The sequence below is a fragment of the Sturnus vulgaris genome, chromosome 18, assembly GCF_052056855.1.
Source record: "Sturnus vulgaris isolate bStuVul1 chromosome 18, bStuVul1.hap1, whole genome shotgun sequence".
Classification (NCBI taxonomy): Eukaryota; Metazoa; Chordata; class Aves; order Passeriformes; family Sturnidae; genus Sturnus; species Sturnus vulgaris.
Genome location: NC_142260.1, coordinates 6,761,609 through 6,780,407, shown reverse-complemented (window position 1 = coordinate 6,780,407; position 18,799 = coordinate 6,761,609). Strand labels below are relative to the sequence as shown.

Genomic DNA, 18,799 nt, shown 5'->3' with positions numbered 1-18,799 from the left:
TTATGGTTCATGTTTATATGTTGGTAGAAGTCCAATTTCCCATTTTGCCTTTGATCAGGGGTAATTAGAAGTCAGATAATCACAATTAGAAGTCTCGGGCTGTCTTCCATCATTCTGTGCTTGACCCCATCATCCAAACAGATGGAATTTTACCTGACATTCATTTCCAGGCCAGAAATTTGCTAAACTAGATTAGATTGGGTCTCCATGCTGTCTGTTAGTGCATTGGAATTCGCCTCCTGCCTGCCCCTTCTCAGAGGCACCTTCAAACATGTGCTTGTTATCCAGAACGGGTCAGGCAGGAACAAAGGATTTCCAAGCAGTTCCTTTTTTGTTGTTGTTTGTTTCCTTTCCTATCTGACCCTGGAGTCTGATCATGTCCACTGTGTCTTAAAGGTATTTGACCACATCAGTTAAGCTAGCAAGTCTTTTTTTTTTTTTTTTTTCTTTTTTTCACTGAGGAGCTTAATTAATCCAGGAAGGGTTTATGACCTTGAACAAACTGTGGGCATTGAAAATTTGGGTAGTGAAGCAGAAAAGTTGTTGGGAGAAGTTATCAGAGTGCAATGCACAAGTTTTGTATTTGCTTTTCAGTGTTGGGAAGTATTGAGAATGAAAACAGCTTTGGTGAGGTTTTTCACCGTGAATTTTATGTTTTGCAGTTGTTTTTTGCTAGCTCTAATGCATTCCTACAGGCAAACTATTTATTTAATAGTCATGTGAATAAGACATGGACAAAATGCCTAAAAGAGTGAAAAACCTTTTCATTCATCTGTAGCTTAAGACAGTTTGTTCATAATAAATTGTAAAGATTGTTTTTTAAAACAGCATGCTGCACTCTGAGAATTTTAAATGAAAAAAAATCTGTGGCCAAAAAGTACCTTTGAATTACATAGTCCTATGTAATTATTCATAACTGGACTCCAGAGGGAGAATAATAGGTATTTATAGAAATTCTTTTGAATGGTTTTAGTTTTCAGAGCTCAAACACGCTCTATGCAAATGGTCAGGACTAAAATAACCCATGAAGTTCCCATCAAAACTCAGCAAAAAATCCACTCCCACCTGAAAAAAAAAAAACCCAAAACAAAACCCAAGAGGATTCATTTTGCTCCAAAAAAAAAAAAATGCTTTCAGTTTGGAGCACTGAACGTGCTAAAAGGGAATTATGGTGAGAAGTGGCTTTGTGAAGCCAGGGACACCTAAAGCTGTGCTGATGTGCTCCTCTGCAATGGGTCTGACCCCAGGGGCGAGCGAGGTTCGTGGTACAAGGGGGAGCCTTACAGTCACGATTGATCCGTCATATCTGCAGGAGGGCTGGGTGCAGGCACTTCATAGAGACCTTATTGTGGAGGCCAGAGGTATGCAGGAGCCAGAGGCATGATGACTTTAGGATATGAGGCGTTTCTTTTTGTCATTTAAAACGCTGTGTGTCTCTGTCAAGAGGAAATATTACACTAGGGTTTAAACCAGGAAAGGTCATAGGTTATGTGTTTTCAGTGAGCTGTAACTGATGGTCTGATCTGCTTAGAGGTAGGATTAACCTCCCTCTCTCTCAGAAAGGACTTGCAGAGAATTGTTTGCTTGGGTTTCTAATCTTATTTTACCCCAAATGCCATGTGCCCTTATTGGTGGCAGAGGAGATTCTTGTGGTAGTGGAATCAGTGAAAAGCTGGTAGATCACACAAGAAGCCTCTGAATGAAGGCAGAATTGAAACTGGGAAATAAAGAAAACAGCAGGCAGGTCACCCTCTCAGGAAAACAACATTCATTCTCAGTCATGCACATCCTAACACTTTTGACGGCAATTTATCATGGAAGACTGGGTTCACCGCAAGGGCTAACACATGTCATAGGTTAAATCAGAAAAGGCAATGCTGAAAGGAAACTTCAAAGTCCTTAATACACAGAGTTAAAAATGTTGGGGGGGAAAAGCTTACGATGTTTGTTATGAAGATAAGGGTAAACAGCATGCTGGATGAGTTTTGGCAGAATGCTGTGGGACTGTTTGGCCTATTTAGGGCACCATTTCTGTGTCACTGCAGTGGGTGCACACGCCTCCACAACCTGCAGGAAGTTGTGCAGGTTGAGCTCAAAGGCCTTCTCCAGTTCTGGTTGCTGGGAATCTGATATATCTCCTCATGGTGTGGCATAATGCCTGGGGGAAGTCACCTTTGCCCACCACAGACAGGATCTTTCTTATTACTTCATGGTTTTTTAATTGCCAGCAAAGCCTGTGCAGCTTCCTGAACCATCAGGAGGATTGTGTGCACATCCAGCTTGGAGAGAACACTTTGGATGTGAGAGGAAAAGGTCTCACCCTGACTGAGATTTCCAGGTGGATGTGGTAGCACACAGAAAGCTTGGATGGACTTGGTGGTGCATGTTTAGGGAGGTGCTTTGTGGTGCTTCTGAGAGACCTCCACGTTTTGGGATTGTACAGTCCAGTCCCTCTCTGGAGATGCTTCAGAGTTAGGAATTTATCAGCTGCCCACAGCTGTACATTGCAGCAGCAGGCAGGCAGCTTTGGGCATGGGCATCTAAACATATATATGGCATTTCTAAGAACTTCCTATCATTGGAATTTAGCCTGGGAGGAAAAGTCACTGTTGGTGAGCATTGCTTCTAGCAGACTCTACTGATTCCTGGGGAAAAAGTAGAAATCACATGGGCTTGTACAGAACTGTAAACAGCACAGGCAGGGAAGCAGCAGTGCAAGGTATAATGTGCAAAAAAAAAAAAAAGGGGGATTCCTTATCCACACTGTTGGGTGCTGTGGCTCTTCCCACCCTCCTTTCCAGCCTGCTGCTCTCCCAGATAACCTGGTAACATTTCTCTTGCTTTGTCAAGAAAGTGGTGTTTTAGCCTGTGATCTTTCTAAAGGACTCTTGGGTCTCTCTCTCTCTCCCCTTCCACTGCACCCTCCTGCAGGATTGTTTACGAGCCTGCCAAGAACAGATCGAGTCCCTCCTGGAGTCCAGTCTACGCCAGGCACAGCAGCACAACGTATCTTCAGAAACAAAGACTGTAGAGGAAGAAGCAGACCTCTCCTGCACACCCACTGATGTGCGAGACGTGAACATTTAAAGAGGACTTCTTCTTAAATGGATTTGCTTGGCAAGAAAAGCAAAGAAAGGGCATCTGAGAAGGAATCAGCATCAGGATCTCCCCCCCAGAAACCCTTTTCTCCAGGACATTTTTATACCAGAAGGGAAAACCAGTCTCATTATATTTTTTCTTGCTCTGTCTCCCTTCCATCTGTGACTTCAAACAAACAAATAAACAAAAAATACCCCAAAAACTGTCTTAAAAAAAAGAAAAAAATAGTATTTGCATTGCCCCCAGGGGTTTGTGCTACAAAAATAGAGGATTTTATACAATAATAATCAACTAGTTTTTATATTAAAGTGTTCTTGTCTGTATGTTGTAAAAATAGGCATTAACACACGAAATGTCTCCAGGGGAGGTATTAGATTTGATTTCTTACATATAAAACAAACCAACCAACCATTTTTAAAGTAGAAGAGGGTTTTTTTTTTTTTTAGATAGTAAATGAAATATTCTTTTTCTTTAAAAAGCATAGCTTTAACGCAGTTCTAGGCATTTCTGTATCTTGCTTGCTTATGCATTTAGTCACTTTATAATTCATCTGTAAATGTTTATTTTATTTCCTTAGGTTTTTTTTTTTATCCTCTTCACCTTATAAATGGTTAACGTAACCCATAAGTTAGTGTATGTTAGTATGCAGCATTATTATATGTTAATCTTTTTTTTTTTTTTTTTGTTCCTGTGGATTGCCTGTGCATTGAGGCATTTGTAGGGTTCCAGCTTAGCATGGTTGGGAAAGGCCAATGTACTACTCATACAGGACCCTATTATAAAGAGAAACCGAAATAGTGACATAATATATTATATTTTTGTAATCTTCCTATTTTTGTAGTTACCTGTGTAAAAATGCTGGTCTGACCCCGCAGATATTCAGCCTAATTATGGTCAGGTTCAATCCACAGTTCAGTCTTTTTTTTTTTTTTTTTTTGTTCGTTTGTAATATTCTAAAACCATTCCATTCAAAGCACTTTCAGTCCATTAGATATAGGAAATACATTCTTTTATTGTGTGGGAATTTTTTTTTGTTTGTTTGTTTGTTTTTTTAATGGAATGGTTTGGAAATATATAAAGTGCTTGTTGGCAAACTTGGAATTGCAAAGCAAGTGCATTTAACTATGGTGTTAGAGGAGAGGTGATTCTTTTTTCCGAAGGTTGTGTTCCAGTGAGAGAAAATTGCATTCACAAATTGCCAGGATATCTTCCTTTCCTTTTCTATAGAAAAGTTTGAAGTTTAGAATCCTTTGGTGCCAACTCATCTTTATAAATTAGGGGCCTTAAAGGTTCACATATAGGACACATAGTTTTAAGGATTATCGCTAGATGTTTTTACAACTGAAGGTTTTTAAACACTAAAATATATAATTTATAGTTAAGGCTAAAAAGAATATTTATTGCAGAGGATGTTCGTAAGGCCAGTATGATTTGTAAATTAATGCAATCGCCCCTTTTGAAAAAGAAAATCTTTCTACCCTTGATGTTGCAGTTTTAACCCAGCTTATTAAAGCAAAAAAAGGACACGCTTCAAAGAACAAACCCAAAACCAAGCAGTCTATTTGGCCCCTTCCTATACATTTTCAAAAGCAGTCTAACCATGAAAAAACGCCATAGTTAATAGATATGAAAATTGGAGTACTTGAAAGAAGTTTTTATTCCAGTATATGCCCCCCTTTTTTTTTTTTTTATTTAGCTACAAATAGAAAATTTGCACATCTTGGCTATGTATCTTTTTATTATTATTTTAGAAAGTAGCTGAAGGGACGTGGACATAGCTGTTGAAGTTGATGCTCGAGGAGAATGTGATGGTGAAATGTATGTGAGAAAACTGCCGCTGAGGTGTTGATTGTAAAAAAAAAAAAAAAAACAACAACAACAAAAAAAGAACAAAAAAAGGAAAAAAGATAAAAAATTCAAAAGATAAAAAAAAAAGAAAGAAAAAGACAAAAGAAAAGGAGTGGATGCTCCGTTTTTATTGAGCTGCTATGGATAAATTCCCAGCATGGTTTGAAAAAAAATTAACATTGCTTTTCTGTATCTTTGTCATTGTGTTTTGCTGCTATTTTGTGGATCAGTTTTTTTTTTTATGTTATACAATGTCATATACTGCCATGTAATAGGTTTTAATTTTCTCATAGAAAATTATATTATTGACATCATTTTTTTTGTAGATTTTTTATGTGATCAATTTTTACTTAATGTGATTACTGCTCTATTCCAAAAAAGGCGCCTGTTTCACAATACCTCATACTTCAGTTACCCGTGTCTAGACCAGGTTTTGATGTTCTTACAGTGCCTCATATTTCTACTGCAAACGGAAATGCATCGAACGTTGCTCTGAATGGGTCTCTGCATTAATTTAAAAACCAGCAGACATTTCAGAAGATCAAGTAATGTCAAGGGTTGGTTGTTTTTTTTTTTTTTTTTTGTTTGTTTTGTTTTGTTTTGGGTTTTTTTTTTTTTTGTTTTTTTGTTTTGGTTTTTTTGGGGGGGGTTGGGTTTTTTTGTTGGTTTTTTTTTTGTTTGGTTTTTTTTTTTTTTGTTATGCATTTTATAAAGCTGGATTCTTTGTCTGATCTGGGGTTTATTATCATAGTAGTTTTAAGCTGTGTTATTAGCCACATTGATATATGAAAGGTGCATTATAATATAACTCTTGTGTGCCACCTGATGTGGTTCTCCCTCAACTGGGACACATCATTTGGTATGATAGGTTATCTTCTGGAACTCTAAGTATTTTGTGTGTTTAATCTGTTATGATATACTAGGGTTTTTTTGTTTGTTTTGGTTTTTTTTTTTAATTATAGCATAATGCTAATTTAAAAAAAGCCTGTAAATCTCATAAATAAGCCAGCTAACAGAGTTGTATGCTGAAGAATAATCTAGCTGTTGCCTGTATGCTGCTAAACCAAAACAGAATTAGAACTCATTTTGAGGCAAATGCAGTTAAGATCCTACATAGTGCATAAATAAGCATTGCAAGGCTACTAGCAGTCGCAGGACCCAGGAGGACTGGATACATTCTGTCCAAATTTCAGGAACATTTCTTACTGCTTACCTCATAAAACACTTCTGTTCGTGGCATCTCTGTGTCTCTGAACCAAACATGATTATTGAGTTTAGTGCTTGTTGGTTTTATTATGTGTTACACTGAGTGGCAGTTTGTACTGCAAATTTCTTTAAAATATTGTATGTGCTGAAAAAGGCCAAATCCAGATAAGTGGGTTCACGTGCCAACAGAGATGCTTTATTTGTCACGTTATTATAACAATCTGTAGTAAGCAAAAGCAATTCAGATTTGTACATTTTTATATTGTACTTATTGGCATCACTGGTCTGAAATGCACATTTTCACCAACAGACCTGTAACAGACAAGTTTCCAGCAAAAAAATCTAAAGTCTAGAAATAAAATTGGTAAAACCCAAGTGTTGTCATCTTTTAATTTACTTGGTTTTTTTTTATTGCCTTGAAAATGCTGAATGGTTGTAACTCCCCAGTGCTGTGAGTAAAGCACATGACATTTTCTAGATTTGACTCTCCACATTTTAATAGCTGAAGACCTTTTGTTGTTATTTTAGGAAACCGTGGGTGTTTCGAGCCATGGGTAGGTAACTGCCTGCCTGTCACACCAACGTGTCTTTTTAAAGCAGCAAAATATTTTTTTCCTGCCTGAAGACTTTATTTTTTAACACTGAAGGAAATTAGTCAAGAGTAAAATGCCCTTTGGTGTGGTTCATGTGAATAAAGGGTAAAACAAAGTAGGTGTTGGGTGGCACAGAATGCTTGCTGCTATTTTCTCATCAGTGGAAGGTTTTGTGTCCTAGAAGACCTTAACAGGACAGGTGGTTTTAAAAGCCATATGGTTAAGCTGCCTTCTTCTTCTGTGCCTTCCCCTCAGACACAGCTTTTATAGCTAAGATAATAAGGAATAAGCCTGAAAAATATTAATATAAAATATTAAATTCAACCTTAAAAATATTTAAATATATTTACATACTACAAGTATGTAAAAAAAAAGAACTGGACCTAGGATAGGAATTAGATATTATTACAAAGTAAAATGAGAAAAAAAATATAACCTGCTCCAATACACATTCTAAAGTATCTCTGAAAATGGGAGGTGCACATTATCAATTATTATTTTCAGAGCTGAACACAGCAGAAACAGCTTATTTTCAGTGGAGATGGCCAAGCTTATAACCTATGTATTTGATTATTCTGTGAAATTATTTCTGCCTTAAAAAAATCTATGTGAAAGGCCGAGTTCTTGTCCTCCCTGTCACAACTGAGAAATTCAGTATCTGCCTTCTGAGTTTCCCATTGACTAAACTTCACGTTACAACTCATTCTGTGCAGGGAGTGCAGCACAGGAAATGAAAAATGAAACTCCAGAGCTAACTTCTAACGTGTTAATCGTTGTCTAGTGCAGAATAAGGTCCTTTCAGGGCAGTTACCACTAGATGGGAAACCACCTGCATCAGAAGAATCCCAGATGAGCTCGGTGGTTTCCCAGCCATTTCAGAAACCTGAAGCCTGTGTGGCCTGCTGTGAAATCTCAGATCAGGTGGGTGAAGGAAAACCAGTGCAAACGGAGTCTGGTTTGTTCCATTTGAAAGGGGCAGCTCCTCTGTACACTGAGTTACACTGGGACGTGTAAAACACTGAAAGATGACCTCAGCTAAACTCACACGGGCTTCAAAATCACATCAAGCCAAAGCTTAAATTGGTCTGGGCCAAAAATGATTCATTTTCCCCAGCATATTAAGAAAACCCCAGAAATCCCAAAAAGAACAAATAGCTTACTTTTGTATGGCTGATGGCTCATCCCTCTGATCTTAGGCATTTGAAAACCAAGTGAAGACACACTTAGAGGATCTTGACTTCTGACAAAAATCTTGTGCTGATAAAAACATTACAGTGATTCAGTGACAAATGTAAACCTGTGTTTGGTTGAATGTGTTAAGTAGGTTTTGCCATTCTTATTTCTTTTATAAATGCTATTAAACTGACTAAGTGTTGTGACTTAAGTAGGTTTAAGCCCACATAGTCAGCTCTATTATTTACAATTTCCTTCTGAACATCATCTCTAAATGCAGACTCCTAAACTTGAACGTTGGGTGAACTATGCCAGTATTACTCACATTGCAAAGGGCAGAAAGACAAGAATGTAGCAAGAAAAACAATTTACTATAGGCTGTAAAAAAATGCACGTTCAGCTAGGCTATGCTGTAGCTGATTAAAGGGAAAACTACTGTATTTTTTGTATCAAATTGAGACATGCATGAAGAAAAACCTCCAACAGACCTCCCTAAAACCTCCCCAGTTCCATTGCCAAATTCAGGCCATTTGACAACCTTGGACCTTTTATGAACACTTAAATTCAAATGGTCTTTATTAAAGAATAAACAAGAACTAGCAAATGAAAAAAACTCATAATCCACTTGCATTCAAGCACAGCTGGCATTTTAAGTGATAGAAAACTCCAGAAGATAGAGGAGAAAGAGAAGGTTGGAGCTCTTGTTTTTAAAAGTCACAGGGATGACCGATGCACATGGGCTACATACTCTGAGATTCCTACAATGGGACAATGGCAGTAAAGCTATAAATGATGGCTTTTTAATGAATTCCTGTCAGCATCATTTTATGAGAAATGTATCTCTTCAGACAAACAAGGTATTTTAATGATCCCACAAATATAATTGCTCGTAGTAATTGCATTGGCATGGCCAGCATAGATTCCCATGTGGCTTCTGAGTTCCACACCATATTGCAATCAAGTGATGAGAAAAGGATTGTAAATTAGTCAATGGGACTGCACCTAAAATGTGACATTTGCTAGACCTCTGATTTTGTTCTTTATGGACAAGCAGGACCAAATGTAGGAGGAAGGCAAAAGTGCTTCTTTAATGTGATAAACATTTAAGAGTGAAAACAGAAATAGTCCCTTGCTGATCCTATAGCACCTGCAGAGCACTACCTAGACCTGTCCTCCTTTCTGCCTGTATGAAGACCAGGTATTAAAACGTCTCATATTTCAGGGAATTCACCAAGTATTCACAGGCATCATTTTCCTGAGGGCTCTCACATGAAGGAGGAATTATTGGCAGAAAGATGCCGTGTCCATGGCAAATTGGGAATAAGGCACATGGACAGCATCTTTACTCTGTGGGGGCCCTGCCTGGGGCAGGACCTCGACTACAGAAGGAGAAGAGGGCGAGAGGAGCCTCCTCCTCAGCAAGTGTGGAAAAAGAGAATGGCCTGGGAGTGCTTATGCTGACAGACACATGAAACAAGAACTGGCTAAGAGGGCAATCCCTCAGGGCTGGAGAGAGCCCCAGGTACAGATCTCTGCCAGCACCAGGAACACTGAATCAAAGGAGGAACTGTGACATGCAGGAGCCAAGCTCCAAGCCAGGACCTGACACGTGGACTGGCCAGAGGAATCCTCCTCTGGATGCACGTGGGGAACAGAGATCTAGAGCTCTGAGTCTCGTTCGTGGCATGTGTATCACAGAACGGAAATTGCTACCCACTCACCCTTCCCTGCTGAGTAAATACATTTTAGATATTGTGTTGCTGAGTGGTTTTGTTTCATCCACCCCACCTGGCAGCAGCCCTGTGACACTCAGCTTAATTCCCTCACAAGCCATATTCCAGAGCTGCCTGGTCTCTGTGCCAGCCACCAGGTTGCTGTTTGTTGTCTGGGATTTGTACCATTAGCGGGGAGCTGGGCTGAGAGGGGCAAATCCTCACCCAAGGCCCACGGAAGCACCAGCAGGGCATTACGACAACAGCCCTGAGCCAGCCTGAGGCAGTGACCTGGTGTCCTGAGCCACTGCTCTGATGGCAAACTGTCTGCAACGGGCAATTGAGCTTTTTGATGTTTCATTTCTCCCCTTTATTAGATTGTATCACTCCAGATTGTTCAAATACAGAGTATTATTTTTGAACAGCTTTCTTTCCTCCCTGAACACTCACAGACCAAAGTTCTTTATAGTAGGTTATTTTAAATATGAAGAGCAAAGCTTCAGCCAATGTATGCTGTTAAATTTCCAAAAGACATCATAAATTATTTACTCCTAAGTAAATATTATTTCTTCTAAGTGTAATACATTTATTTTATGGGTTTGACTCAATATTTCTGTAGCCGTTTCAGTCACTCACTCTGACCATTTTGTTCCTGTTAGACAACACATCCATCAGCCACATATTTTTCAGGCTTCTCTTTCCATGGAGACCCTTGGACTGCAAAGGATCAGAAGGCCTCTTCCCTTATGGATATGATTTTCCAGTGTTAGTGAAAGAAGTTTCATTTGCCTTCCCTTCTGCATGACAGTGCTGAAAAGTGCTGCAGAGTCAAACAACGCAAACATGTTCATGGAACGTTGTTTCTGTCCTCCACAAACACACAAATTCAACCCATGTTCTCCTTTCCAATCACACAAATTCAGCCCTGCCATGTTTTTAAATGTCTCTGTAAACCTGCTCAATGTGTCTTCAGGAATCTCTTTCCCCCACATTTCTGCTGAAGAAGGATTTCAGGCAAATCACAAGGCAAGGCTCCTTGGAAAAGTGTCTCCATGCTTTTCTCTAACACCATTTATTTCTCTCTCATTAGTTTGAGGAATAATGATGCTACTAGAATTTTCTGAAATTTGTCCTCCTCCTACTGCATAAGAGAACTTAGAAAACCAAGACATAAAACTATAGTAAGTCAGGTTCTCAAAATGTCATTCTAACAATGTATTTATGGTGAAGCAGGTTAATGAACTCCCAAATCGTGGTCCAGTCATTTTCTGCCCTCATCAGGTGTTCTGGCTATGACACATCAAATGATGCCATAATCCATGTGACTTCAGGTTTCAGTGTATTTGACTACCTGCCCCACAACCAAGGTGTCCTCAGGAAGGAAATACACTGCAGATGTAACCCCTAGCTCCGCTTAGAAATGACATTCTGTTCTATCTGTTCTTGTCTCAGAGTAATTTGCTTTTACACTTGTATTTCAGAAACTGCCAAGTGCTTATTAATAATAACTTCTGTATGTGTGTCTGTTTTTAACAGAGGTAAGCGGGGTCTCAAAAATTCAATGTCTGCACATACATTGCAAAAAAAAAAAGCAGGCCAGTTTAGAGAACAATGTAGGCATGTGTTTTTAAACTACTGTTGGTGCAGTCTGGTCAGGGCTGTGTGACACAGTATACAGTGTTTTGTCATCCAAGGAATGTCTTTGATCAAGAGTTTATGCAAGAAGAAAAAAAAAGCCATGAAACCCTAATCCGTTCCCACAGTCCAGTAAACGTGAGCTGGACAAACAGTGGACAATAGCAGCAAAGCTTGCTGCTGGAACAATGGCTGCAACTAAAAAAATTAAAGGGTTGCTGACTCACAGTTCCTACTGTCAAGAAAGATTCCACATAGTGTTGATTATTCCCCAGAATCCTGAAGATGCTGGAAGTTAAAAAGTGTTGAGATAAAGCAGCAAAATACGGGGCTAAAAATCAGAAATGGAAGACAGTGACAAATGCTGAGTTGATTCTGCCTGATGCACAGTCAGGATGCAAGGACTGAATAATCAACATCCTTTCTGCTGAACATTTTGCTAAAATAAAACACCATGATTTTATTAGGAACAAGTATCAGTTAAATTCTTTCAGACAGGAGGCCACTATTTCAGATGCCACCCAAACAAATTCTGCACAACTAGAACACAGCTTTCTAATTTTTCCAAGATGAAAACCATTTCTTATTCCTATTTAGAAATCTCCCCAAAATCAGATACACAGAATGCTGCACTAGTGCTCAATTAATTATGGTTATAGAATAGGACAAAACAATTTAAAACATTGTACAGCAAGGTGCTTTTGAATCAAGTGAAATAATGTGTGCGTTTTTTCCCCTTTCATATATTCCATGATTTAAGAGGTCTCCCAAGTTTCAGATGAGCTTAGTGACCATGTCTCTTTCTACACAGCAGTGCAGCATTTGAGAAGTAGTACTAAAGAATTCAAGCATGAAAAATGCTGAAAAACTGTAATTACCACACTTAGGGAATAAACAGTGATTAAGGTAGGAGCATTCACAGTGTGATGTCAAAGAGATACTCACGTTAGCTACAAATGGACTGACTGTGCAAGCTTTCAAATCAGGACACTGAGTTTTTATTACTATTTTTATTATCACCCCAGGCTAGGCTGGTCTGCAATTCCAAACCCTGGGACACACTGAAGTGCTTCAGCAGTGCATTGCTCCAGTTGGAACCATCAGTCCCAGACACCACAACTTGCAACTGGGAACCTGCTGAACTCCTCACACCTCCCAAATCCCCATTTTCCCTGGTGATACATCCACTTCTGTGGGAATGTGTACTGTCACAACTTTATCCATTAAAAAAACAACTCTGGCAGACTGTAAAATGAGAATCTTCATGGTTACTTGCCAAACTATGAAAGCTGAAGTTTTAGGCTGCAATTAGATCAGAAGCCATAGTTGTAAGAAGTTGCAAAGGGCAACTAAAAAAAAAAAATTCAAAAGGCACCAAGAAAAGAAAGAATTAGAACATTACCAGAAATATTAAGTTCTTACTCTAAAGCACTGTGGGATATTAGGGTGCAGGCAGACTTTTGACAGATGGATCTCCCTTTATTCCACTGCAGGAAGTTGTATTTCCAGCCAAAGTGTAAATTAGCACTCATAAATACAGTGTAGGCTCAAACACGCTCTTCCATCTCTTCAAAAACTAAAACCTCTATAAACGTTGAAACTGATTTACTGGAAAATTTAAATCCAAATTTAACTTCACGTGGAAATCATCACAACCTTGTTTCAAAAAACAGATCAGGATTCAAATGAGCGAGAGTACCTCTACAGGGTTGGTTTTGAAGCAAACAATTGCACACCCAGATTCTTCTTTTTTTTCTGATTTATTTCACCCATTTCTGTCGATTGCAATTATTCATTTAAAGTTGGAATTGATCACCTTGATTGATCACAGTTGACAAGAAATGGAAAGGAAGTTACTTAATGAAGACAGAACAAGAATTGTGCTTGGGAACTTTACCAAATGGTATTCAAAGTTTACCTCTCTGCCTCAAAATTCACTATTTCTTGTACTCATCACACATTGCAGAAAGGAAAATCACAACTCTTCTGGACTGCAGTGACTTCAGCAGCCTAGAAGTAATGAGCTGTGTATCCACCTTTTAATAAAATTCCATATTCCACAGGCTGAGAGATGATCATGAAGAGACAAAACAAGCTAGAACGCAGTCCAGGCAAGTCAGAAATTGGGAGTGAAATGTTTCAAACATTCCTCCCTAACTACTGAGCTGTAAGCAGGGGTGGTGAATGAATACAGAGATGTATTCTTAAGTCTTACCTCTGCAAAATTTCAAACTTCTTGGACAATCAGCACCAAGCCACAATCTCTATGTCCTGCTTTATTAATAACCAATATCATAATGTACCTGCATATTTTTCCATATCTTTGTGACCCTAAGACAAAGACAAATGAATATTCTTGATGTAACCTGGGCTTTAAATCAGGCATAAAAACACCTCTCCAGAATGCTGGGAATGTTCCACTGCCACAGCCCTGAACGTCACACAAACCCCCACAACTCACTGCAGAAAACAAAAACACTGGCACCAAAGAAAGCACAAAATTCACATCCAACAGAATTTTGAACTGTACCTCATTTAATAAACCAAATCAGGCTCACACAAGGTGTAAAACAGCAGATATTCAGAAAAATACAGACTCATGGAAGAAGAGACTCCATCTGTGTGTACACACAAATGAAACTTAATTAAAAACCTAATTAAAATACTAAAGACCTAATAGATAACCCTAAACTTGGTGCATCCCAGCTGGAAATGCTGGTTGATACAATACTTACAGTTCAGTATATACACATTTATATAATAATTTATTGTAATATTATTTTATTAAAAATAAAACTAAAGCAAAGCAAGAAATTAGCCACCAAGTCAATCTTCCAAATAACAGTCACCACCTGACTGCCAAAGACCCTTTCTCTCCCGAGCTGAACAAAAATAATTGTGTTTGATACAATCTCTGGAGCAGCACCTTGGCTTGTCACTCACATATCACACACTTCTATTAAACAAATAGAAGTTGGAGCTCTCCAACTTGGACCTCTCATAACCCTGCCATTTTTGCAAATGAGGAAACAAGTACAAATTAATTCCTACCTCAATGTTACATTTCAAAGAAATTCTCCACATAATTAGGATTATCATGAGTGTGTACGTTCTGTACTGCCTATTTTAACAATTTCACCGACACAAATATTTGTGAACTCCTACAATCCCACACATCCACTAGATGGCTCTGACACTGCCTGTGTGCATCAAAATTCGCATGTAAGACAATTAAATGAACCAAAACCTTCAAATCTGTCTTCATGAGGCTGCACTGTGCCATGCAGGCAGAGACAGACACACACAGGGTACAGCTGATAAAGGAATTCTGGAATTCCTTACAGAACTGGAATGCAAAGACATCCAGCAGGCCAAGCCAAAGCCTGTCCCAGGCATTTCTCTCAACTAACACAGTTAAATACATGCAGGTGGCAGCATCCATTGATTTGGAATGAGACTAAAGAGATCACTTTTCAAGGCTGGTCAGTGTAAGAGGTACTAATAAATACAGTCAATGAGAATCACAACTTTTCTGGCAGTCACGTTTATCTCACCCACCATTTAAACTGGTGACTTGTTGGGCTTCGATTTTGTGGAGTTTGCTCCTTTCCCCCTGTCAGTCTGCAAAACTATTGGAAAATCCAGGTGCAAATTCCATATTCTGAGCAGGTATCTTCATCCTTCTCCTTTGCATTCCACCCTCTGCCCACAAAAAATATTTCCTGCTGCAAAATCTGCAGGGAATTGATTTTATTTTCCTTCACCCACAGCATCTACACATTGTGTAAACTGAATGATCTGCATACACAGACTTTTAAGTAACAGACATCCTTTAAATAAGGAAACTGTGCAAATGCTTGCTTTCCTTTTGAGGAATTATCAGTAAAAGACTAGCAAAGATTTAAAACAAATATTTCTATATAACAGATTTACACACTAGTGTGTGTAATATCCTAAATAAAACTTGGAGATAATAAATGTTAAATAACATTGCAAGTCCAGTGATTCTTCTTCTTCCCTTTTAACAACATCTCTTCACTATTTTGATTTTTTATAATATAAAAGTAGATAAACATTTTCCAGTTCTGTTCTTTTAATGCTTTTTTTCTTTGGTCATCCACGTTTATCTTCATCTGTTGCATTCAAAATGTTAGTGAAGATCTCTCAGTACCAATTCTAAAATCAGACTGAATATTTAGCATTGAACAAACCTAAAAAAAGAATACACAGAAGTGTTTCAAAGGGTCTGTTTTTCCAAGAAGAATGTTCAACAAAACTTCCAATTGCTCTATTTCTCTTCTTCTGGTCCCACTTGTAATACAAATTGTCAAAGATTATTTCCAACTTGATTTTAAAAGAATATTTTTTTATTTTGTTTTGCATTTGTTATTGGATGAGAAATTTTCAACTATCATGGATTTTCACTTAATTTATTTCACTTCAAGTATTTTGCTATGATTGCAGAAGGGGAACAATAACTGCTCCACACAAATACTGTGTTTTGGAGTGGCATTAGAAACTAAATATCTTAAAAAATGCATTTATGTGCTAAAATAACAACTTAATTCTACAAACCTGTTTAAATTTTCCTCTGATTCTTTCCAAATCTTCTTGCAGCTTATCATAAGTGGGGTCTTCATACGGGAATTTCTGAATCATCCCTATCAATGAATCCAGAGCCTTCATCTTTTTGCTAGGAAAAAAAAATCAAATTAAAAAAAACCCCAATGAGCCTCATACAGGAATTATTTTCAATTCAACAGTATGAAAATTATCCTGATATATAATAATCCAGAGACAAAACCCAGCCCATCCTTCTTTAACTCAACTTCTCCCATTTAGCCCATTGTCAGGTATGTTCCATACACATTTAAGAAATTATCTAAACTAGGAATTATTCCAAGTTGGGAATTAAGCACAACTGACAGATTTAAGGTTTCCGTTTCAATTTACCAGTCCAAAGTTGAGAAATAATCAGGAATCAACAAAAATACTGATTAGATGATTGGGCAAAATAAAGAAATGCAACCAAAAAGGCAATTCTGACAGACAGATTAATCAAAACGGGACAGAAAAACAAGATGAGAAACATGGAAGTCACAGCAAAATGACTTTTAGCCTTTTAAACCTCACCTGTTCTTTTCATCTGTGCATTTCTGGAGCAGACAGTGCCACGTCAGTGCAAACCCAAGGTAGCAACCAATCTAAAAGTGAATTTAAAAGAGTGTCATGAGGGAAAGAAAAAAACCCAAAGAACACACAGTATAGACAGTCGAACAAAAATAAAGCACTACACTGTATCTCACTTTTCAGGATACTAAACCCTGGATACACAAAAATGTTTCCAAGCTGGAAAAGCTGACAAGTGTAAGGTTACCCAAGCCATCTTCTCACTTGATGTCTCTAATCCTGCCTCCCTCTGCAGCTTTCCCTGTATGAGCAGATTAGAGCACTTCTCTCTTATGGTCTGTCCAGGACCATTTTGTACAAAACCATCCAGCTCTGGAAGCTGCTGGCTTTGTTTGCCATTCTCACCCTGGAGCTGTGACAAACTGGAGCCAGACATATGGGATGAGCTGAGGTGCCTCCCTACCAGTCTCCAGCCCCTGAATTCCTAGGAATGGTTATCAATCCAGGTGTGCCAGCACACAGAGCTGGCTCCACGTGAGGAAGGGGAACAGTGCCACAAACCCTCACAGCATCAGAATTAACAAAGAGTGCATGAGACACACAGAACTGCCTCTTTATGTCTCAAGATTCCATGCTTTTCCCTATGCTGTGCCACAGGAGACTGGGGTTGGGGGGAGAACCTTTAGCCATAAATTTGGGAAAAATATTATCAAAGCTCCATACAACAACACAAGCACATCTACTCAACTCTCCAGCTCAAAACAGAACCTTTAAAACACTTTAATGGGTCCTCCTGGACAGAGACAGAGCAGTGAAACACAGCAGGCCTCAGCCTGCCTGTGCATCAGGCTTTGCCTGAAAGTTTCTGTGTGCCTGTCACTTCCTAGTGACAAAAGGATTCCAATGCTGAAGCGCTTCCCCGTTTACCTCTGAGCCGATCCTGGCTCCGTGGAGTGCTCCACACCTCCTGCCCTCTGCCATCCCAGCGTGGCTGCCCTCTGCAAGCCCTTCCTGGTACCCCTCCCCATGGAACCTGGGAATGCAGAATCACAGCTTTGTTAATGTCCTGTACCCCTCCCCATGGAACCTGGGAATGCAGAATCACAGCTTTGTTAATGTCCTGTCGAGCTCACACTACATACAAGCAACTCCAGGCAACAGAAACGTGCATCGCCTCCAAAGCTTAGAAATACCACATAAAACCCATTTAAATTCCAGAATCACAGGCTCATTTTGGTTGGGAAAGACCTCTGAGATCATCGAGTCCAGCCTTTCAATGATCACCACTGTGTCATCCAGACCAGAGCCCCGAGTGCTACATATAGCTGTTCCTTGGACACCTCCAGAAACGGTGACTCCAGCAGCTCCCTGGATAGCCCTTTCCAAGGCCTGGCAACCTTTTCCATGAAGAAATTCTTCCTTATATCCAACTTAAACCTCCTCTGGTGCAGCTCGAGGCCACTTCCTTTTGTCCTGTCACTCGTCACCAGGGAGAAAAGTCTGACCCCCACATGGGGGGGCTCCTGTCAGAGAGTTGCAGAGAGAGAGAAGGTCCTCCCTGAGCCTCCTTTCCTCCAGGCTGAGAAATTTTCTCTCCGCAGTCTTCCTCAGCCACTTCTCATCAGACTTGTGCTCCAGAGCCTGCCCCAGCTCAATTCCCTTCTCTGGACACACTCCATCACCTCAAAGTCTTTCTTGTAGTGCAAGACCTAAAATTGATCCCACGATTCGAGGTGGGGCCTCAGCGGCGCCCAGAACAGGGGGACGGTCACTGCCCTGCTCCTGCTGGCCACACTATTGCTGACACAGGCCATTATCCTTCTTGGCCACCTGGGCACACCTGGGCTTGTGTTCAGCAGCTCTCGGCCAGCACCACCAGGCCCTTTCTCTCCGAGATGCCTTCCAGGAACTCTCCCGCTATCCTGGAGCGCTGCAGGGTTGCGGTGACCCAAGGGCTGGAGCCTGCACTTGGCCTTGCTGACCCTCACTCGGCTGGTCTCGGCCCATCGATCCAGCCTGCCGGGCTCAGTCCCACTCTGTGCTGAGAAAAATTCCCTTAGCAGCCTGTTCCAGCGCCCACCACCCTTTGGAGGAAGAACCGTTCCCCGATATCCAACCTAACCTTCCCGAGACTCAGCCTCAGGCCGTTCCGCGCTGCTCGGTCTCTCAGAACGCGCACAGAGGCGAATTTTCCCCGCCCTCCTCCTCGGGCTCAGCGCTCGCCCTTCTTTCCCTGACGCTCCCCTGGCAGCTCGCACAGGGAAGCACAGGCACAGGGGAGCCCCGCGGTGCCGAGGAGCCCCTCTCGGACCGCCCCAGCTCCCCCTGTCCCCTCACCTCTGCTCGGCCATCACGATCTCATCGAACAGGTCGGCCATGGCGGCGCGGGGCACGCCGGGAGCG

At 40.1% G+C, this 18,799-nt stretch overlaps 2 protein-coding genes across 9 annotated transcripts in view; one reads left to right on the top strand and one right to left on the bottom strand.

Annotated features, from left to right (window-relative positions):
- The window catches only part of CCND1 (cyclin D1), a 16,807-nt gene extending 10,279 nt beyond the window's left edge, over positions 1–6,528 (top strand). For both annotated transcript variants that reach the window (XM_014878863.2, XM_088175628.1), the window contains exon 5: positions 2,932–6,528. In XM_014878863.2, the coding sequence (XP_014734349.2) occupies positions 2,932–3,087 (156 nt within the window). In that variant the 3' untranslated portion in view covers positions 3,088–6,528. The remainder of the gene's footprint in view (positions 1–2,931) is intronic.
- LTO1 (LTO1 maturation factor of ABCE1) overlaps positions 1–18,799 on the bottom strand; it is a 22,531-nt gene extending 3,732 nt beyond the window's left edge. The window contains exons 1-6 of one of the 7 annotated variants that reach the window (XR_015807565.1): positions 18,734–18,799; positions 17,324–17,429; positions 16,400–16,470; positions 15,842–15,959; positions 7,907–8,003; positions 1,285–1,436 (exon numbers count right to left, since the gene is read on the bottom strand). Coding sequence is in view for 6 of the 7 variants with exons in the window: in XM_088175632.1 (XP_088031758.1) it covers positions 14,883–14,991; positions 15,828–15,959; positions 16,400–16,470; positions 17,324–17,429; positions 18,734–18,774 (459 nt within the window). In the remaining variant the exon portion in view is untranslated. Of the gene's footprint in view, positions 1–1,284; positions 1,437–7,906; positions 8,004–13,780; positions 15,478–15,827; positions 15,960–16,399; positions 16,471–17,323; positions 17,430–18,236; positions 18,625–18,733 lie in introns of those variants that run through there. The other 6 variants (XM_088175629.1, XM_088175630.1, XM_088175631.1 and 3 more) reach the window with 6 other exon arrangements.